The sequence below is a fragment of the Sceloporus occidentalis genome, unplaced genomic scaffold (genome assembly GCF_023333645.1).
Source record: "Sceloporus occidentalis isolate IW3139 unplaced genomic scaffold, rSceOcc1.0.p SCAF_8, whole genome shotgun sequence".
NCBI classification, from domain to species: Eukaryota; Metazoa; Chordata; class Lepidosauria; order Squamata; family Phrynosomatidae; genus Sceloporus; species Sceloporus occidentalis.
In genome coordinates, this window is record NW_028316988.1 from 1,331,799 (window position 1) to 1,354,344 (window position 22,546).

The 22,546-nt window shown below is 47.1% G+C and overlaps 1 protein-coding gene across 2 annotated transcripts in view; it reads right to left on the reverse strand.

Annotated features, from left to right (window-relative positions):
- Nucleotides 1–1,557: 1,557 nt before the first annotated feature.
- Nucleotides 1,558–22,546, reverse strand: part of LOC149307612 (intermediate filament family orphan 2) — a 35,306-nt gene continuing 14,317 nt past the window's right edge. The window contains exons 2-9 of one of the 2 annotated variants that reach the window (XM_089534091.1): nt 15,949–16,009; nt 15,359–15,454; nt 13,909–14,049; nt 12,501–12,640; nt 10,030–10,150; nt 8,196–8,288; nt 7,773–7,903; nt 1,558–7,133 (exon numbers count right to left, since the gene is read on the reverse strand). In XM_089534091.1, coding sequence (XP_089390217.1) covers nt 7,028–7,133; nt 7,773–7,903; nt 8,196–8,288; nt 10,030–10,150; nt 12,501–12,640; nt 13,909–14,049; nt 15,359–15,454; nt 15,949–16,009 — 889 coding nt within the window. In that variant the 3' untranslated portion in view covers nt 1,558–7,027. The remainder of the gene's footprint in view (nt 7,134–7,772; nt 7,904–8,195; nt 8,289–10,029; nt 10,151–12,500; nt 12,641–13,908; nt 14,050–15,358; nt 15,455–15,948; nt 16,010–22,546) is intronic. The other variant, XM_089534092.1, reaches the window with a different exon arrangement.

The window sequence follows — 22,546 nt, forward strand, 5'->3', positions numbered from 1 at the left end:
ACCCCATGGCTTTTGCATTTAATAATATTGATTTTTATTAACCTGGATTAATTCCCCCCACGTTCAGAGATCAGCCTCAGCCATAAAAACGTCCCTATTGCTGATATTGGGGTTCCTCCCCTCCAAAAGAGGCTCAAATGGTTTGCTCCAGGCTTCATGCGTTCATAAAAGGGGGCGGGAGCCGCCTCGGCCAATCAGAATGCTCCTCGCCCCCGCGGCTGTCCAATCAGGAGCCTCTCCAGCTCCAGGTGAAAGCCTTCCTCAAAGGATTTAAAGGGACACTGTCCCTCCAAAAGTAAAGATTGCAGGGATGCCTTTATGGAGCCAAGCGAAAGGCACAAAAATATATATCATGCAAGGCTTTGGGGATTTGGGTTGCTATTGTGCTTTGCAGTTCTCCCCCCCCCAAAAAAAGGTGCACGTTAAATACAAGACTGTGAGGGGAGGAAAAACATAGACCCACTTGGAGGTGCATCTGTACTGTAGAAATGATGCAGTTTGGGACCACTTTGACCATCCTGGCTCCATCCCACAGGCATCCTGGGATTTGTAGTTTGGTGGCACACATTAAATTCTGCATTGCAATTAAGTGTGCAGAAGTAGGACAATGGGATTCATAGTTTGGAGACATGCATCAACTCTGTGGTGCAATTCATGTGCAGTTCAGCCCCACAGAACCCCAGGATTTGTAGTTTTGTGACACACATTAACTCAGAAGTGCAATTCATGTGCAGATGTACTTTGTAGGAATTTGTGGCTTTGTGACATGCATTAACTCCGCCGTGCAACCAGTGTGCAGCTTGACTCCATAGAACCTGACTAGGATTTGTAGTTTTGTGACGTACGTTTATTTTGTGTGCAAGTGTAGAATCCTGGGATCTGTAGTTTGGAGACATAGCCTTGTGGAAGATGGAGGCCGGTGGGATGTCTAGTCCTCCAGCTGCTGTTTTCCTTGACTCCACGGAATTCAAGCAGAAAGGTCTTCTCCAATTCTGAAACTCAGGAACCCAAGGGGCTTCTTTATCCTCTGGATATTGTCAGACTCCAACTCCCATCAGCCCCAGGAGCCCAAAGATACCTGGAAGGTGACTTGTTCCATTTCTGATTTAAACCCAAGTGGTTTGAACCCTCGGTCGGCCATGGAAACCCATTGGAGTGACTCTCCCCTAAGACTTATGAGCAACGGTTACCAACCTTTGGTCCTCCAGATGTTTTGGGTTTCAACTCCCAGAATCCCCAACTGACGTCCGAAACATCAGAAGGACCAAAGTTTGGGGACCGTTGCCTTAAAAGCAAGACGATGGCAAACCTCTTTTTGGAAAACCTGGGCAAGAAAACCCTCTACAAGATGGTGGCCAAAAGTCGACTTGAAGGCATGCAACCTTTCCAGAGGATCTCAGGCCGCCATTTTGTACCGACCCATTTGCAAACTCAACCATTGTAGTAGTAGTAGTAGTAGTAGTAATAAATTCCAGGGGATCCCACCGTATTTTGAAGCACATCTTCCTTTGCAAGGAAACCCAATGGTGCCAAGAGAAAAGAGAGACTGAGGCAGAGACTTTTCCGTCACCAGGAAGTCTGGCATTTATTGTTCAGGGCTCTTTCCCTTCCTTGCCTCTAAAACCCGTTTTCCCCACCAACAAGCTTCAGGGGCATCCCTGGTTTCACAGAGAAGCCTGTTTGGTTTGTGTCCGAAGGAAAGAAGGGAAGGGAGAGCGGAGGCCCCAAGGAGAACCGTTCCTCGGCCAAAGGGCCTTGGAGCGCTGGAACCAGAACCTCAAGAGGAGGACCTTGCGCAGGGCAGGAGGGCAAGGCAGGGAGCCGGTCCCCTTCTCCAAAAAGGGAATTTGGGGTGCAACAGCTCTTGGGGTGGCCTTCGAGGCAAATGGATATTTGGGGGAACAAGGAGGGGCTCACAGCTCCTGCTGTGGACCCAAAATGGATGGAAGGAAGGAAGGAGTGGGGAGTAAGAGAAAAGGAAGGAAGGAAGGAAAGAAGGAAGGAAGGAAGGAAATAAATGCTCTTCTGGTGCGAGCTCCAGAAACGGTTCACCCTTGGGACCTTCTCTCCTGACAACAGGGCAAATAACATTAAATCTGGTTAAATCCCCCACCCCCGGAAAGGATGCTAATATACAGAATATAAAGCACAATATGTACAACAATACAGTCGACTCTTCCATCCCCGCTCTTGTTAGGTAGACCATTATTATTACGTTTTGCGAGTGGGAAAGAAATACTGACATGACTTTTGTTGTGGATCTTGGGTCACTCCTTTCCTGACCCCTCTCCCACCCGCCTCCTAAACCGAACCACAAACGGAACCACATGCCCCAGATTTTGCACATTGCTCCTAAGGACTTGCGTGGACCATGGATGCTCCCCCAAACATTCTGTTGCATTAACAACCAAGTAGCCCTTTTGACGCAGAGCCATTCCCTACCCATGCAACTCCAGCAACGCAATCTTTCAGAGCCACCCTCACCTCCAAATAAGGTACCATATTGAAAGACATCTACAAACAAGTCTGGCAAAGCGTGGCTAAATAAAAAACATGGCTAGCCCACAGAAGCTTTTCACAGCCCCCAACAACTCCTCTGTCCCCCTTCGGTTCCTAAAAAGTCTCCCCAAGGGAAAGAAGGATGAGTAAGGCTCAGGCATGAGCATCCTCTTTGAAACACAAGAGCATTTACACCTTGCCTCGTCTTCTCCAAAACAGACCAGATTTGCAAAGGAGACGATTACAACGTTCAAAGCCAGGCGCAAATGCGGACAAGCAGAGCCTCAAAGTGGTCCTTCCTTGGCAATCTGTGCCAAGATCGGCCTTCTGCCTTCTCCGACATAAAAATGTCAGTCAGCAAGGGATGGAGCTCAGGTCTTGGCAGGCTGCACTTTTCCAAGTTCACCTTTGCAAGCCATCCGAAAAAAGCAGCCTTTAAAAATGTGTTGGGAAGGCAAGCTTGTCTTTTTGGACCTCTCCAAATTTTGCAACGGGATAACTATGGGTTAAGAGAAAAGGAGCAGTTTGGATGCCTTGGAGTGACTCCTCTTCCAAACAGACCCAACAACTGAGTTATTTGATATACCCTGATATTTGGGAATCTAGACATCATAGTCTAGTTGGCTTATCCCAGCTTATTGGGGTTTTCTGTCCTGTTTCTGTAGGAACGAGGTGTCCTTCCATCTTCTTTTGAGGTCCATGGGCATGTTGTTACCCAAGGCGAAGAACAAAACGGAGCCCACTTTCCATTCCAGGTATCAAAAGCCAACCAGACCAATATCTAAGTTGGAGCAGGGGCCAGGAAGGCAACCTTAGCTGCTGATCTTCCCATCTACAGTACTACCTGAGATGCAACTAAAGGGTATCTTTACTACTCGAGTTTGGACTTTCTTGTCCAAGCCCAGCACAGGCTCAAAAGCACAAAGCCGGGCAAAACCGTATTAAAACTGCCGATGGAGAAATAAAGATAAATGAAAATACAGGGCATGGCACTTGATGCTCTTTGGAAGGCACTGGAGCAAAATAAGGATAAAGCAAAGCAGTGGAAGAATAAGGCTCCCTTCGCAGGCCTCCCTCATTCAGATTCTCATTTGCCAAACGCTCCCAGGCAAAACAGTCTTTGTTAGAAACAAAATAAAAAGGCCTTTGCTTCCATTTATAACCGTCCTTCCACTCCGAAAACATGCAAGAGATGGCTGGAAGCGCAGGAGTACTTTGATTTAATTCCCCTCTCCTCCTGTTCTGCCAAAACTGCATTTGATCTCTCTCATATATATATATATATATATATATATATATATATGAGAGAGCTCAATCCCCAGCTGAATACTAGATCCCTATCTCTGTTTTTTAGGTCCCAAATGGAAGCTATGCAGGGGAACATGCGCCTTTGCTTCTTGAATAATGTATCTGGAGCAACAGGGAAAAGGAAAAGGAAGAGGCTTGCCACGCATTTGCGCTCTGGCGAGAAGCGAAATATTTGGGGGGGGGGCAAATTCCTGGCGTTTGCTTCCCCCTAAAACCGTGCCAAACAATTGTCTAGATGTCTCCATTTAACATTACTCTTAAAACATTGCCTTGACTTTCAGGAGCACACACTTAAGGCAAGGCAATTGGGTTAATTTGGTTTCCAATTTGTCTTGGAAACCCATTTTTAGGGCAACCAGACGGTCACTGTTTTGGAGCGACAATGAAATGGGGCGACAGGCCTAAGGTTGTGGTTCTTTGGACGGTTTGCTGGACTTAGTTGTTTTAAAACATGCATCCGCAAAACAGGCCGGTCCGTTTACAGCGGCCCATTTTCATACAAAACCCCATTTTGCGAAGGAAGAATCTGACCAAGGGTCATCTCCTTCGCTGACCAGCCAAGAAACACTGTTTGCTTAGAGAGGAATAAAATAAAACCCTTAAAAACCCACAAGGAAACAAGACCTGTTCCCCTCCAATTGTTTAAGTATTGTTGCTTTTTTTAAAAAGTGTCAATATGACACTGCCTCGCAAACACAAAATAAAGTATTTACAGCTTTACAGGAGTCCAAAAACAAGGAAAAGAGGTTGTTGAATTATGCCCAGCATTTCCGAACAAGCTTTTTAAAGCTGGGCCTTGTTTCAGATGGACTAAAACGCCAAACAAAAACCCCGACGGACCAACCGCCGTCCATTTAAAAGTCAGCAGCAGCGACGGAAAGAAAGACTGTACAAAGGCTACGTGGACCTCATTCGCTAACTAACCCTACATTCCCTTATACAAAAGAAAACCTCATATTGAAAAAGTTAAATACAGATTTGGATACATTAGAAAAAGACATCACCATCTTGACCATCATTACTCTATGCTCTACCTTTACTCTTATGCTTCTACCCATATGTAAAATGGTTCTCCTACGTAGTAAGTGCCACCGAGTTATAACTATACGGTGAACCGTTTTGCTAAGAGGCCCCTTGTATCGGTTGGCCGTGCCCCCGACCCACAACCGCAACCGTACAAGAACCAACCCACCGCCACCGGTACCTAAACCCACCCTTTCTACCCTAACATGCTAGCCATTAAAAGCAAACACACCGAACCATGCTCCTGCGTCTAAAAGGCAAAGAAATTTGGCAGCCGCGCAACGGGATGGCCGCAAAAACTGCGCAGTTTCTTTGCTGCCCAAAACACTAAGACATGTCAGAATACGCTTTTCAATGCTAAATGACTAAATAACGGAATAAAGCTTCTAACCGGAGATAAGCAGCAACAAATGGGAGTTTTGAGCAGCAAAATCGGGACAAACGCAAAGGGTCCACTTTGACATTGCATTGCTTTGCAAGTGAGGTGTGTGTGTGGGTGGGTGGGTGGGTTGTGAGGCTCCGCTTTAAACCCCAAAGTCATCTGGATGGCAAGTCCAGAAACCCCAAACATGCTCCATCTAAGTAAGGTTGACATGAGATGCTTGGCAGGCCTTTCACAACAAGGTCCATTTGCAGAGCCTTCCATTCCAGTTCATTTCAAACCATTAACAAACCATCTGAAGGGGAGACAAGTTGTGTCCCATACACACACACACCTCACCTAACCTCCCCAAAAGCATCTTTACAACCTATCTAGCCAGCGTGGCCGGCAACTTTACCTGGACACAGCCACAGTTTTTCAGGGGACCAGAAAGCACCCCTGTGCCACTAGTGGCAATAAATGCTCAGGGTTCAAGCCATGAGCGCATGGGTGGGCTAACATGGCTGAAAAGGTGATGCTTCCCCACCCCACTAGAGATAACACAACACAACTGCGCCTCAGTTTCAATACTCCGGGGTTTAAAATAACAACAACAATCCTCAATGTAGACTTTAGCTCCAACTGAAAAGCAGACCCAGTACCAGAGCAACATTTGAAAATCTCTAGGGCTTTGCTCCTTACCAAGAAGGGTCCACAAGCCCAAGAAATCTCTCTGTGTGTCTTGAGACGGAGGTCTCCCCATCAGTGCACCCTGAGAGTGTCGCCCGCTCACCCCCAAGTGCCATTTTAAGCCGCCACAGTGTCCCTCCTGCCCCAAAGCTTAAGGAAGCAGTGCAAAAGTACAACTCTCCCTTAGTGGTTTACAGATATGAATCAGAGGAAGGGGGAAAAAACCCAAACGCTCAATTGGATGGCTAAAAAAGGAAGGAAACCAAGAACCGAAGGATCTATGGGAACCTAATATTGCAGCAGAAGGGCCTTCCCCTTGAAAAAATGAGGTGTGCAAAGCGAACGCTCAGCTCTCTTTCGAGACACGTAAACCCAAATGTTCCGGAGAAATAAGGCGAGCGCTTTGCTTTGTTTCCGTGCGTGGGTTTGTTTGTTTGCATAGTAATTTTCAAAAGGGCTCTTGTAACCCCTACCTATATTTATCTTATCACCCCACCGATATGTCTCTGTCCTCTTGCCCTGCCACCAAGCTTTGTGGAATTATGGACACCGGTAGAAAAGGTTTCACACCCACCTCCCCAGGGATGCTTGCGAGGCACCTGGGTTTGAAAGATCCCCGTACAAATGCGCCGTTGAGGGATTAACATGGGGGATGATGGGCTTTACAAATGTCACTCAGGCAGACATCTTGGCCTCCTTGTCTCCTAACCGGGCGACATTGGCTACTCAAGCCTTGCTCTGTCCAGTCAGCAGTCCTTTCGGTTCTTTTTGCAGCAACTGGTTCTTCTGCGACCAGAAATCTGATTATTATTCTTATTATAATAGAAAAAGCAGTATATATATATATATATTCTTCTGGTGGAGCTCAAAGTGGCTCAGCTTGGGGCAAAGGCACAATTAAAACACCATTTGTTTCCCACACATTTGTCCACAGTAGATTATTAAAACAGCACCAGTCCTTGGACGGGGCAAAGAAACAAGGCGCCACAGCCGAGTCCCCGGAAACTCTCAGCAAGGGCTTCGGAGTCTTTGCTCTCCATCGTTCGCGCTCTCTCTTGTTTTTCAGTCCTTCTTTCCTTCCCTTTTTCCCTCTCCCTTTTTTTTTGATTTTCATTTTTTGCCTGAACGTTCTGCCTCTTTTTGTCATCAGCTGACCATGGGCTCCACGTCTGCTTCTCGGTCGAACTCATCTTGAATCTCGTCCGTGTTTCCTGAGTCACTGCTGGCTAATGAACTGGGAGACGGAGAATTTCTGCGGATGCAAGAAAAAGAAGGGACGGTTAGGGCCTGGTGGGCAAAAGGCAATTTTCTAGTGCAGGTAAAAAACAGCAGTGAGCAGAGCCAATGTGGCAGGCTGGCTTGAGCGCTGGACTAGGACTCTTTAAAACTGCCATGGCTTCATCCTATGGAATCCTTGGATTTGTAGATTAAGGGGAAGCATTTAGAATCCTGAGCCAGAGAGTTCTAGTGTCTTGCCACACCACAAATGCCAGTGTTCCAAGGATGCTGCCGTGGCAGTTAAAGTGGCATCGTAGGGGTATAATCACAAAATGTAACAGAGTCCCAGGGTTCAAATCCCCGCTCAGCCATGGACGCACACTTGGGCAAGTCACCCTCTCTCAGCCTCAGAGCAAGATCGTGGCAAACCTCCTCCTAAATCAATCTGGACAAGAAAACCCGACTGGAGAAAGCAAAGTGTAGTAGGCTGAATGTCAGACTAGGACTCTGGGAAACTAGTGTTCGAATCCCTGCTTGGCTTTCTTTCCCCAGCTGCTTGTCGGTTCCAAGGTATCTGGTACCTTTGTCTTAGTTCATATCACCCTCCCAAGATCTCCCTCTGCTTCGCTGGAAGCCATGTTTCCAGAGGAGCAGAGCGTCACCCCCAGATTACCTTTCTGCCGAGCCTTTGATGAGCCGCCGACAGGTCTCCATCTGCACATCCAGGCCCCGCTTCATGCTGCACATTTCCATGTATTCGTGGAGGTGGCGGTTCATGTCGCTCTTGGCTGTGGCCAGCTCCAGCTGCGCAAAACCAGGAGAGGGAGCCATTAATGTGAGCGTTGGCCCTCAATGTTTAAGAGGTGTTAAGCGATGAAACATTTAAAGGCCCAGCACATTCATTAGGAACCTTCTGTCCACTCCCATGACCCTTTGTCACTGGCCATGCAGAGTGGGGCCTCTGGCACTCGAGTCCAAGATATCTGGAGGACCATGCATCACCCCAAAATCGAGCTTCAGTGCCCTTGGTTAAAACACAGTCAAGACACACAGTTGTTTTAAAGAGGAGCCCAGTCTTTTTCTTTTCTTTGCTTACCTCAATCTGCCCTATCGTTTCTTGGTATTCTTTGTCTCTTGTTTTGAAGAAAGATTCTGTTTCGTGGATCAAGTTGCCCAGGTTTTCCTCTTGCTAAAAAACAGAAAGAAAACACACCCATTAGGAAGGAATGAGGGACTGTATCTGTGAAAAGGCAGGTGACCATCTAGCTCTGAGACACGCAACGGGGCAGACATGACCCACTGCCACAAATATTCAGCACACCATGTTCACGTTTAAGACCACCCTTCCAAGACCCATTAGACTGTATTCTTCAAGGGGGGAAATCCAGCTGTTATTGGACTAATGGAAGCCTCAAGTCTAGATGAGGAGCCAGAGGACTAGAGAGAATGAACTAGGCAAGCGCCTCCCGGAGTCAATTAGCCTTTATTCCCGATCTCCATCTACAAGGCAAATCTACCCTTTCCTTGTGTAATTTTCAGTTAGAAGGGATTTAAGCCTCTTAAAACCGTTGGAGTGGCAGCCTGGTAGGCCTGAAGTCTGTAATACTCCAATGATAGCTGTACTTCTCTCTCTCTTACACTCATATACATACACACACACACAGGGCACATATGTATGCAAATAATCTGCTGCTAATTCCAGCCTGCCACGAAACTACTTTATCACTGGAGCCTGGCAGCTCACAGAAGACGGAAAGACCCCGCATTTTGCAGCCTTAGCACTTTGTCGTAATCTCTCGCCATTTCAGTCCCAAGAGGCAAAAATGAATATGGAGGCCCCCAGCAGTCATTACCAGGCAAAGCTCAGATCAGGGTAGCACCACAGTGGCTTTGCCATTGAAGAAATGGGCCAGCCATTTCTATGTATCGACACATACACCCCTGTGTCAAGGTATTGTGCAGGCCAGGAAGGAAAGCAATTAAAGGTGGACCTCACAAGAGCTACTCCAAGATTCAGCATTCAAAGCTATAGCTGTGTTACTCTGTACAATCTATAGCTATAGTTGTGTTAGTCTGTACAATCAGTATCTAGAGGTATCTTGCAGCATTTCTGAGACTAACTGAAAGGAACAAGTTGTAGACTTAAGTCTAGGAAAGCTCATGCTGCAACCTTCTTTCTCTCAATTAGCTTCAAAGGGTCTGCAAGATCTCTCCAAGATTCAGAGTTCGCTTGGTTTTGTATGTTTCATGTGCATTTTTAAAAATAGGAGCACCACACCGTTAGCCTTTTGGAAAGGAGCAGCAAAAACACAGATTTTAAAGAAAGCCTTTGGCTTGCAATCATTTGATTTCTCTTTGGCTGTTTAACATGTTTTCCTCTGCGGCAGCTGTCAACATTTGAAAAGCCAGATTGCTTTAAAGGATCCATACTGCCTTGAGGGCCTTTGACCGTTAATAGGGATATACATATTTTAACTGAATAAATAGCTGACGTCTGCTTGGTAAGATTAGACAAGTTACACAGCAAAGAACAATGCATGCACTGCCATTGGGGCAAGAAACATGTAGTTATTGTGTTACAGGGAGGACAAGATGGAGCCAGTATCGGAATCGCAAAGCTTAAAATCTGTGTTTGCTATTTACTGTTTACTGACAGAGCAATATCAAAAATGGAAGAGTCTGCCAAGCCAAGGAGCAAGCTAACCGCCCCATCTCTGCAAATGTTCCAAAAGGAGTGGATGTGCCAAAATGTGAACTTTGCTAAAACCTTTTGAGAATCTGACTTGATGCTGCGGATTAGAATTAAATCTGTTTTAACAACCTCAAAGACTCAAGAACTTGTTTCCGGGTGGAAAAAAGGTGAAGTCCCTTTGGCCAGAGCATCCACAGAACAGCCACTAAGTCATGCTTTGAAAGGATCCGGAACTCACTTCTCCCTGGAGCTCAATGCTCGGGTTGCAGTTGGTAAAGTCTTCCCAGAGAAGCAAAGTGTCTTCGTTCTCCTCCCACGTCAGACTGTCACAGTCGTCATCAAAATCAAAGGTCTCGCGCCTGTTGGAAGAAAGATGTTTGCACTGAAAGGCCTTGCTCTGAGAGCTTTTGGGGGACTCTTGTCAGCATCCCCACCACCAGAGAGTACAGTGGTCCCTCCACATTTGCTGGGGTTAGGGGTGAAGGACCCCTGTGAATGTGGAAAAAACGCAAATATAAACTCTCTGGGGATCTCCAGGTTCTCCAGTGCACCTCTGTGGCCAACATCTGCCAGAAGTTGACCACAGAATCATAGAATCATAGAGTTGGAAGAGACCACAAGGGCCATCCAGTCCAACCCCATTCTGCCATGCAGGAAATCCAAATCACAGCATCCCCGACAGAGGACCTACAGATGCCAAGAGAAGTGTTTTCTCCAGGAACCTCTAAGTTGCCCAGCACAACTCTATGGTCAATGTCTGGCAGAGTTACGCTGGAGGACCTAGAGATTCCTAGAGTGAACAGATTAATCAAAGCTGCCAATGGCAAAAGCCGCAAATGTGGAGAGCTGGCAGTATTTGTATCCAGAGATTCTGAGAGAGCTTTTTCTTAAGGGGAAGCACTCCGTTTTGGCACAAAATCTTGACATCAACTGAAATCAACAGTTAAATGTTTCCCCTCCAGGTGGCACTAAATGTTAAGCCAATGGTGTCGGGGTTTCCACTAAAGCTTTCCTGTCTGAAAATCCAAAGCAATCCTGTTTTAAAGATAGGCAGAGCTTCCTAACCACTTGTGCTCACTGCTTTGTGCACATGTGTCCCAGGTTGTCCTCTATCCATTTCAGGCCTTGATGCCCATGCAAGGGAAACAACGCAACTCTCTTCCTCCGTTGTGGATATGTGCCTTCAAGTCATTTCAGACGTAGAGAAGGCTGAAGACCTTGCAAAACTATAAATCAAAGGATTCCACCTGTGGTGTCAAACTGCATTATTTCTACAGTGCCGACACATCCCCTGTTAGCAAGTAACTACTACTCTGTGTGTGTGTTGCATGCCTTGAAGTTGCTTCCGACTTATGACGACCCTAAAGCAAACCTATCATGGGATTTCCTTGGCAAGATTTGTTCAGAGCAGGTTTGCTATTGCTTTCCTGAGGCTGAGAGTGTGTCAACTACTACTGCAGTGCAAAAGGTAGAAAAACTAACACCCTTCACTCGACTAATTTATGTAAAACCAACAAACCCTCTAGGAAACTTGGAGGTCTGTCCCAGTCCAGAATGGAAAGCGTTAAGCCTTGGATTCCCATTCGAAAAGCAGACAGGACAGAGGCTTGAGAGGAGCAAATAGCGAAAGCTCTAGCATGTTTTGAATCCACCCGAGCGCAAGGGCTGCTTGAGCCCCAGAGTCTCACAATGGAAGGCATTCTTACCTCCTGAGCTCATTTCCTTCCCAGCAGACAGCAGGAAGTCGAGGTCAATGCTTATCTCACAATGAAAAGGACCAGAACTTGGCAGGAGCCACGAAGAGGCGGCGTGGGAGTTCGTGCCAGCTTCCCAAATCAGCCGGGCAAGCGGTTGAGACGTTCTGGGATTCTGTTAAACCTTTATTAAGGATCCCTGTCTCACCATCACCCCTCACACTGGCTGGGATTCAGTTGGTGACAAAGCATGTGTAAGTGTCCCTTATGCATGCAATGTACTTTGCCAGGCGCTGTGGAGTTGACAGTCACTTCTTCCCTCCCAGTGAGCTTACCTTAAAGCCACCCCACAAGGCCCTTCTGTACTTCATGGCAAACAAGGAGGAGCACAGAAGCATCTTGCCTCATAGCCAGAAGCAATCTCATGACATCAGTGCTGATGATGGGATCATCAGTCATCCGGCTGCTGAGGAGGCAGCCAAACACTTCTCTCCTCCTGCCTGCTTGCTGTGAACACAGAATGGCCATGCAAGGCAGCTCAAGGGATTTAAGTCAGAGGAAGGGTATATGACTCAGTGTTGCATAAATTCATAGGCTGAGGGGATGTTGGATAGAAGCCACAGTCACTCACTGACACAGGGATGCCATTGTGGAGTCTTCGTTTTGGCCTGACCCGGCATCCTATGAAGCACAGATCTAGCAGGAGCCAAGCTTTCTCTGGCTCCAAGTGAGTTTCAGAAGTGTGGAGGTGCCCTGAGCTTCCCACCCCATCCTAGCAGAAACAAGAATTACCCAAAGCAAGCAGATCTACAGGGGAGTTATTTTGATTTGCAAAGGTTTACAGCCACAGAATCCCGCTCGCCTCAGTGAAGCACATGAGCCAGTTTGGCATGGGATGCATGCGCTTCTCCTTCTGCCCCAGGGGGCATGGGACACGACATTTCCTCCCTGGGACCAGAGCCAAAGAAAACCAAGACCCCTCTCCCTCTTTCCCCAAGTCTCTGAGAACACTCACAGCTGATTGAACATCCTCTTCATCTCATCCGTGATGTTCAGTGAACTGACTTCGTCATCGGAGAAGCGGGCGTTGTCAGCGTCCTGCTCCGAGAGATCATCATCCGACAAGAGTTTTCGCTCTTTCTTCTTGGCCGCCACCTTAAATCAGAAAGAAGGGCAGTGACTAGGGAGGTCAGGCAGAGCCACTGAGCTGAGAAGGAGCAGAGGTAAGAAAGGACAAGGATTAAGAGAACATTGGAGGATCCCGCCTGCAATGATATGAGTGCACCAGTGACAACTCACCCCCAGGTTCAGGAAGCCACAGGTGGATAAAGGTGGTGGAAGACAGGGAGACAGGAAAGCAAACTGAGATGGCACACAGCAAAAGCAAGCGGCTAGCGCTTTGAGACAGGGATACGCCTTGGTGGCAGAGCCATTGGGACTACAGCCAGCCATGCGAAGGCTAGCAGGGTGAGGCATAAGCAGCTGGAGGTGCTCAGGGTGGCAAGCTGGAAAGTGGCACTTTTCCTGGCCCTCCGCTAACTGTCACAGAGAGGACTAGGCTGTGCAGTTACAGCTTGCCCAAAGGAGCCCAGTTTCACCCCAAAGCAGCATTAGTTGGTTGAAAGAGGGCGATATGCAGACAAAAATGGGGGAGAAGTTACTAGGGGACTCAAGAAAGGAGACTCAGTACCCAATTCCATAAGGGAAAAGAAAAAAAAGAAAAGAAAACAGATTGACTTTTACAACTATTGAATACATTTCGCTAACTGTAAGCAGATATCAGTAAAAGTACACCTGAGTAAATCAGTGTAAGCTCTTGGACTCTTGTTGGCTTTGACTTTATTAGCTTAAAAGTTGTATGACAGCTTGCACCTCCCTCTGGACTGAATGAATTCACAGCAGTCAGGGGCAATAACCACAAAGGGGGGGTGACAAGGCTCCTTACGGAGAGACAGCTGGCCTCCTGGTCACTGCCTACCAGTCTCCTTAAGACCATCTAGCTGCTCAGTGTTATCTCATCTCCCCCAGGATCTGGAAAGATCTGGAGGACTGAAGCCAAGTGGACCTGGCAAGACTTTTTCCATATTTGTGTCACAAGAGGACAGGCCGGCTCTTGTGACTTCTTTGAAGGCTTCCTCTAAGAGACTGAGCTCTTTGTGCTCCTCTGAGCGCATGTGATCTCGGGTGAGACGGCAACTGCGCAGATGCAGGAACTCACCGTGGGCAGGATCACATGCTCCCGCTTCAGCTACTTTGAAGTGGGATATCACCCAGAGATGCCACTCAACACCAGACCCAGATTTCACGAGTGGTAATTCTGCCCTGGCAACTCCAGATCCAAAACACCACCGTGCTGCCTCTCCTTCTCTCTCCCTCCCTAACACAGCCACGTTTCTTCACAGGACAGGACGGGGCCGAATCACCTGGAATATCTTGGAAACGTCTTCGGAGTTGCGCTGCTGTGCTACATCGCACAGCTTGGCTGTGATATCGATTCGCCGGCAGATGTCCATGTCCACTTTCATGGCTTTCTCTTGGATCTTTGTGTCCAGGTCTGTCATAGGCTGCAGGAAGGACAGCAGTGGATTATCTTCCATTAATACAGTTTGAGAGTAGAGAAGGAGGAGAAGAGATACCTTACAGTATCTCCATCAACGCAGATCACGCCAGATGCTGCCTTGTTCTCCAAGGATGGGAAAGCATCCAAGGAGAGGAGATGCAGCATTTGGGATGGGGGGGGTCAAATCCCTAGTTTTTAACAAGTTCAGGTGATCAGGAAAGAACTACCGACCCAAACTTTCACACTGATAATCCCATTATTCTAGGGACCTATATGTAAAACGCCTCCTGCTCAAGTCCCCCAGAAAAAGTCCGTGTGGGAGGCAGTTTCAGCCTTAAGCAGAAAGGCAGTACTTAATGTCAAAAACTCCTTCTAGGAGCATTATACTCAACATTAATTCTTTTTTACAAGATCATATACCTGAATTCTAACTACCTTTCAGAAAAGCAGGAGAAGGGTTCTGACACATTATATGCCTTCAGTCAGACACTAATGTGGTTTTTAAAATGGCAGCTTAAACTCTAGGAGATGAGATTTCAGTTGGAGGCGATTGAAATCCTTGCAATTGTCCAAATAATCGTGTGCAGATTTTTACTCCCTAGAAAGACCTAGTTCAACAAAAATAAACAGAGGTACAGAAGCAGACGTACATTGCCAAAATATTCTGTGTTTGTACCAAGGTTTTTTCCCCCCAGTACTGCTTGCCTTTCAAAATCCCCAAAGTTTACCTACAGTATGAAAAAATGCCCCAAATCAAACATTGCTTCTTGTGTCTGCAATCCTGGTAGAGACAATGCAATGCTTTCTATATGATATAGATGCAATATTCTGAAATGCCAGGGCTGGAGCTAAGCGACCCAGCAAACTGGATGTCAACTGGAGCTTCTCAAAGATGAAGGGAATCTTTGAATTTTGTTTCTGACTGGCAGTACCTTGCCAATGGTGCCCTTCAGGTAAAGGGCTAAGCCTTTACCTAAAGGAGGCAAGGAATGCCCACTGCATTCTTTCAGAGGCTGCAGCTGAGGGGACCTGGTTGGTGTGGAAAGCATTTGGAGGTCGAGGTTATGTAAAGCAGCAAGTTAATGCATCTGCACAGACCAGCCGGGAAAGCAAGGAGAGGGAAGGGTTGGTCCGATGCATTAGATCATACCAGGCAGCCATCAGGCGCTGGGCAAGCAGCACTCGCTGACATCGTAACTTTTTAATTAATGAAGCTGTGAAGATGTCTTTAAAAGAAATATATATATATATATATATCAAATAAAACACAAAGGCAGCTGGGCCAGGCAACACTCAGCTTGCCAGGTACTTACGTCACTCATCAGACCCTTGAAGACAACCAGCTCCGCTTTTAGCCTCTCGATCTTCTCGTTTAACTCTTCCTGCAGAGCCTCCGCTTCTTGCGCTTCCTAAGGATACATGGCACAGAAATGGTGGAAGCGAAGGGAAAGGATGGTATACTTTGGGAGGGGGGGGAAGGTTTCAAGATTCAGTCCAAAAGGTGGAAAGCAGATTTAATCGTATGTAAAGTGGGAGCTCCTTGGAATCACTTTTCAGTTGCCTCCTGGCCCTAAAACAGCCTGGTGAGGAGCCCTTTGGGGACAAATGTTGTATTCTGGGTGTTGCTCACCCCCGCTGTTAAGCCAAGTACTTACAGACTGTCTGGCAGCAAGAGTCACTTTTGTAAGTAAAGTCTCAAAAACGAGCATATGGGTGAGCTTTGGGCGTCAGAAGCTAATGCCAGCTCAAAATCTGACCTTTCAGAACAGTCAGAAGTCAAAACACTAGCGGCCAAGGAAATCAAACAGGAGCCAGCGACATTCAAAATGAAGACGCTCAAAGCTGCGGGGTCACCAACATCCTCCTAGGGAACATATGCATACGAGTACTATTTAAAACGTACCTCCTGCAGTGTCTCCACCATCGATTCTAAATTCATCCGCTTGCCCAGCTCCTCCTCCCATCTAGGAAAAAAGGAATTACAAGAATTGCCATTAGTTAAAAGACAGAGATTAGTAAAAGAAATGTATGTGTCTTCAGGAGTAAGCAATACTTAACAAATAGCTCCGCTTTACTGGTTCCCAAAAGAGCTTTCCACAATGCTACCCATGATTTTTCCCAAGGCCAGGTTTTTACAAAGCCTACCAATGTTTCTGTTATCTCTCCATCCCACATGAAGACCAAAATGCTCCCAGAAGCCTAATTATAAGAAGATACGAAACGGAAGTTACGAATGCTTCCCAGTTCAGTTGGCCAACCTAAGAAGGTAACCAGGCAGAAAGACATTTTAAAAATGCAATAGCAACCCATGGCAATTCAGACAAAATTATGAAAGGAGCAGAGCTGTTCCAGCACCAGAGAAACACATGTGCTGCTGGAGACAAAACCCTCTGCCAAGCTTTCACATTGCCAAAGAAATCTGGCGATATGCGTATGTTTCTCATCCAACCACATCCCACTGAACGGCTTCCAAAAGTGGCTTCTGTGAGGAGTGAACATTAACAAGTCGCAAATGGGCCGCACTGAGAACCCAGCCGCATGCCAAGCGGATCATCTCCTATGGGAACAACAAAGGCAGCAGCTGTTGGGCTGTCGCTTTTGGCCCTAATCCTCGGCAACCTGCACCTGAGTGAGAGAGGAACGCGTGCGCGCCACTGGCGCACTGTGACGCAAGATGGCTGTTGTGGACACTTTTATGTCCACAAGACAAGACTCTGCATGAGGTGAACCCCACCCTTCGCCCAGAAAGGAACTGCAGACTTGAGCAGAAAGAGGTCCAGGGGGAATTATTTTGGGCCTCGCTTTTTACCACCCGCCATTTATAGGGCTTGGAATCTGCTTGTGGCATCCAACGTTTTTAGACTTCAACTCTAGTGACCCGACTTGCATGGAGGTCACTGACCACATGTGTATTTATATGCAAGCAAAAGTGACCCTGTCCCCAAGTTCTGTCCCATCTATTGATCTGTAGAAAAACGGACAGAAGTGCAAATCTGTCACCCTCCAAAATACAGCCTACACACCTGGTATTCCTTGGCAGTCTTCCATCCAAGTACTAACCAGGGCTGGCCTTGCTTAGCTCCCAAGAACAGATTGGATCTAGTGCATTTATGGGATTTAGAAGCATAAATAGGCTCTGGAGCAGACAAAGTACCTCCACATTGGGCCAGACTGCTTGTCTACCTAACCTACTATCATACTACTATCACACACGTCATATATATATTCATACTCTCATACATGCCCAGCCTTTCATCCAGCGTGCTCAAAATGAAACAAACAGCTCTCCTAATCTTAAAGTAACCCTACTGGGTAGATCCAGTGTGCCTCCCCAAAGTCACTCAGTAGCTTTCGTGGCCCATGCCAATTTGGGTCTAGATCCCCCGATTCCTGGTTGAACCCCCTAAGAAATACACCACACACCAGCAGTGCCAACGTCCTGCAGCATGAGACCGAATTAGGCTGGAATGAGAAAGCCAAATGCAATGAAGTGCCTTTCTCAGTACTTGAGTCATTGTGACGGAGTGCCAAAAAAACTATATGACAAAACCACTGCCTTAGCATAGCCTGTGGGCCGCTTGCTAACCTCACTCACATTTTACAGCGAGTGATCAGACCCAGTAAATTGACTTTATGGGGTGGGAAGAGGATCCAGCTTGGCCAAACTGTATTGTGTAGGGGACGATGCAGGCTCTGAAGTGACAAAGTCAAGTCATATGTGCCCCGTGTGGAGATGTGGCTATTTAAAGAGCAATGCAAAGCCCCAGTGCTTTCAGCTGCAAGTCTGGCCCAGCCAGGGAAGCAATTTTTATCAGACGATGACTGTGTTTGAATGCCAGCCAGCCACTGCATTCCGCTAATGGAAAGTCAGGGTTCCCCGGTGTAAGTCATTTATATGGCTTTGATTGTCTCTCCCATGACACTGATTAATTCCATGCAAGTCTGGCCTCGACACATTCAGAAACCAAAGCATCTTATCCCACTGGTATAAACCGGCGCCCACAGTTGGGAGTAATCTGACACACAAACCCAAACCAAGATTCACATGCTAGAATAGGGAAGACTGGAGAACAACACACGCAGAGGAACATATCCACAGACAAAGGCCGTTTTACCATGGGCAAATGGTCACAGCTACGGATCAAACTGAAGCATCCCAAGCTAAACATAGGTACACGTTCCAGAAATGCTCACAGCTATGCTCTGGCCCAGTGCTTATCGGGTTTTCTGATATGGGGAGATGGCATTTCTCTCCCCCCCCCCAATGTGCCAGGGACTGGCATCAGGTTTATGCCCACTGGGTTCAAATGCTTCTTTCTTTCCTGTAAATTTATGAGAGAGCCCATGGCTCAAGGACTGGCACTGCTTCAGGGACCCCCTCTTTTGAATAGTCCTGCTCTTTCCTATGAATGCCAAAATCTGTGCAATGGAATAATAAAATCCAGATCTTCTGGAGAGGTCCTTCTCTCTGTCCCACCAACTTCTCAGGCTTGTTTGATGGGATCTTCATGTCTTTGGGACTCCTTCCCCAAAGAAGCCAGGATGGCTCCGTCTTTGCTCTCCTTCCACCAGCAACTTAAAACGTCCTTATGCTATCAGGCTTTTAGAAACTGATGTCCATTTTTATAATGTGTGTTAATGCTTTTAACTCCATAGATAGGAGGAGGAAGAGGAACCCAAAAAAAGAGAGAGATGGGACTGTGTCTCTGTGAGGATGGCTCTGTAAAGTCTAGTTCGCCTGCTTCCTTTGCCAAGAGAGCTGCCAAGGATGCAGGTTTCAGCTGTCCTAAAGCGACGTGTGACTTTGAAGGGAGAGGTTCACGGAAGAAGCGCTGCCGTGAAGGAGATGAAGAGGTGCTGAGCCAGCAATTTGCCATCACTCGCATTTCCTTCCCTTGCTGCCACAGGAGTGGAGGAAAATGCCTGAGCATCCCTGTAGCAACAAGGGCATGGGAGGCTGCCATTTTGCTGGTAGGCCTCTGGTGGGAAGAGCGCCAGAGGGCTGGGGGGGGCAGTGCAAAACGGCACCCTCCCGACGCAGTGGACAGCTGCTCCTCTCCCCAGTCGGAGATTTTTCTTGGCTCAACCCTCCGTTCCCACAATGTCCAGCTGCAGCCAAAGCAGAAGAGTCAGCGCCAGAGCAAGAAACGCTGCCAAGCAGGATTTACAGACAGGGGAATATGCCATTAGCAGCCCGAATCGCAGGCTACTGGGATTATTTTTAAATACAGTCTCGATTCCAAAATATGTAAACGCAGAGTGTGAGCTAAGCTCCTTCCTCTCGGTGAAAAGTGTTTTGGCTACTGTCAAGGTTCACATGCTCACTGTTATAGTTACTGGAAACGGACAGATTGAGCCGAAGCGAGGAATCCCAGCCTTCTGTTTCCATCCGCAATCCTGCATTCCAAGTATCTTCCGTCACAGCAGCCTCAGACCGCCTCCAATGCCTCCAATGGCATTATGCTTCTCCCAACACTGCTTGGGAGGAGAAAGGAAGATGGAGGGGCAGACACTTCCCAGAGACAACAGAAGGATAGTTACTGTATTACACATGAAGGTAACAAAGCAAGAGGCAGCAGGACTAACAAAAGCCGTGTTGACTCTAGAGGTGAGTCAGAGGTTTGAACCGCGTCCTTCAGCCTTAGAAAAATATGAAGTCACAACCGAGAGAAAGCAGAGCCCTGACGGCAGAAGTTTTGGAAAGGTGCACATTATGTCAGTGTTTACCTAGATCGGGATTATCCCTAAGCCATTGCTTCCTTTTGAACTAGCCTGAAACTCTCCCTGTTTGAATCCACCAAGACAGCAGAGGATTCCCATGTGGGGTGGGGACATGCTGCGGATGACCATCCCCATGTTTAAGCATGTTTATTTGCTTCAGTAGGAGTCTAGGGAGAGTAGAATACGACTTGGATGGGCGGACGATGCTATCTGGGGCCAGGCGTTCCAAAATTTCATCATATTATCGGCTGTAGCGCTCCACTTCTGAGACCAGATTCTACACTATCAAAGGGGGGGAAATGATTTCCCAGAGGTTAGGACAATTTTGGGTTTGTGCATATCAAATGGTCAAGGCAAGCTGAACCACTCTTGAATTCATCTTGGACTTGATGCACCATTGCAGAACTTTATACAGTCCTGATCTCAAGGGCACCGCAAATGCCCTTGAAAAAGCATGCCACCTACTAAATGAAATGAATGACCCATTTTGCAAGAATGACACGTAAAAGAATGCAATGACTGATGTCTTTCTTCATCCAAACATAGTGTTAACACCTCCTTTTGCCGATCCCTTCAATGAGATGCACCTGAGGTATTCGCTCACTAGCTCCACCAGCGAAGACAAAAAGAACAAAGCGCATCAGGTGCCACATCCACAGATCTCCACCCGGGTGGTTCCCTCCCCGCCTCGCCGTCACAGCCAGAGACACGTTTCTCCACTTGCTGCCCTATGGCAACCCTACCTGTTCTATCATTTCAGATCTCTTGACGCCAATGCTTTTCCCAAGCTGTACCTGACCCGCAGGGTGGGGCCCACTGTTTGCAAATGTTGGCCGGAGATTTGACATTTCACATGCTCCGACAAAACCAGCGTATGCTCTTGGATATTACTCACAGCAGCCTCATGCGCCGGTCTGCAGGAACATGTCCGTTAATCCACCTCCCAAAGTCTACTGAGAAACCTTCTTCAAGGCTTGCCGTCCATCGTGTCAACTGTTGTGGCATCTGCCAACGAACGTCAGCTGAAATCTGACGCCCATGGGATCACATCTTTTGAGTGTACGGATCTCATTTGATAAAAGGATACTACTGTTTTGAAACAAAGAGACAACATAGCGTAGTAGTTTCAGTGTTGGGACTAGGATATGGAGGAACTAGGGTTCAAATCCCTGCTCAGCCCAAAACCCGCTGGTTGGCCTTGGGCAAGTCACACTTTCTCAGTACTGTATCAGAGAAAGGCAATCGCACAATCGAGGGCATTTCACAAAAGCTTACACCAAATAAAATGTATTAGGCTTCAGCGCTCCATCCAACTCTTTGTTGTCGCTTTTGCGACAACAGGCCACCACAGCAGCCCCGCTGAAAATGTAAAGCATCAAGATTTCTAGTCTTTAGAAAACAAGCTTGCAGAATTCAGATTAAGAAGAGGTAGCATTCGGAGAAAGTGCCTCTTGAGGACATCACACACCGCAAAGCAAGGAGCCTTTGTGGTTCACCAAGGATGGAAACAGTGATGAGTAACAGCCACAACTTGGGGAAGGTACTTTTTGCAACACCTTGCAGAAACCCTCAGCCACTGTTATGATATTATATTATTCCAATATTTTGCTAGAGACTGCAACCTTTGAGACGGGTTAATATAGGTATTAATTATATGAATGTGGCTTTTAAGATAATTACCACGAAGATGAAAACACTTGCTTATTCGGGAGGCAGGGCAGTTTCGCTCTCATGTGTCTTGGGCTCTCGCTGAAGCAATGAATTAAATGCTTAGAGAAGAAGCGCCACACAAAATGCTTTTGATTCCATTAAGATCTGGCTCAAGAGCAACACTACTCTCAAGCAAAGCCCTTGCAGCTGAGAAACAACAATGCTCTCATTTCCCCCAACCAACAGGTATGCGCCCTTACTCCAGGGTAGACCCATAGGTCCACTGCTAGCTCAGCATCACCATGGCAGGGAAAGTGGTGTCAACCTGGATTATTTCAGCAGTGCGGACGCAGCCTGAGTCTTAACTAATAACTAAGATTCATTTCCCAACTATGATAGGGTTATTAGAACTAGACTTAGGTCCTGGTGGCTTCGCAAAGTCCCTTCATTCTAAAGTATATGACATCTGTTCAGTCCAATTCTGCCCAAACATGGAAATACAATTTCCCCTAAAGGTGGGGAGGTTAGAAAGCGATCCCACGGACCTGGAATGTACACATCAAAACAATGCTAATGCCTTGGAGCTGAGCTAGTACCTTGTAACATTATACACGGTAATTAAATTTACCTGGAGGAAAAACAACAACAACCTGCTGCTGTTGGAGCCACAATAAACACAAAAGAGCAAAGCTGTGTGCGTTTCCAGGCTTTGCAAGAGCAAAACTCCCTTGTGCTTGAAGTTTGCAGAAGAGCTGACAGGAATGTGCCGGGTTGTGGTTTTGGCCGCATTCTTTCGAGTTCTGCTTTTAATGCGCACAGGGGCACACCCCACAAGCAGCTTCTGTGCAGGGCGTGCAATTCTCTCTTGCCCGTTGTGGCCCTGTTTGTATGCATGCAATGCTCTATCTAACACAAAAAAAAACACAGGAACAGCCCTGAAATAAAGAGATGCTAAGTAGTAATGCATGTGGGCTTGCACTGGTGCTGCCTCTGCCATTTGGTGTGTCCCTTTCTCTGCTGCGCATCTCTATGACTTAAGTGACACATTGCATATGCCATTCTGGAGACGTGGGCGAAGGAGAACATTACTCACTCAGTGCCCAGTTGACTTCAGGCATGAAGTCTGAACC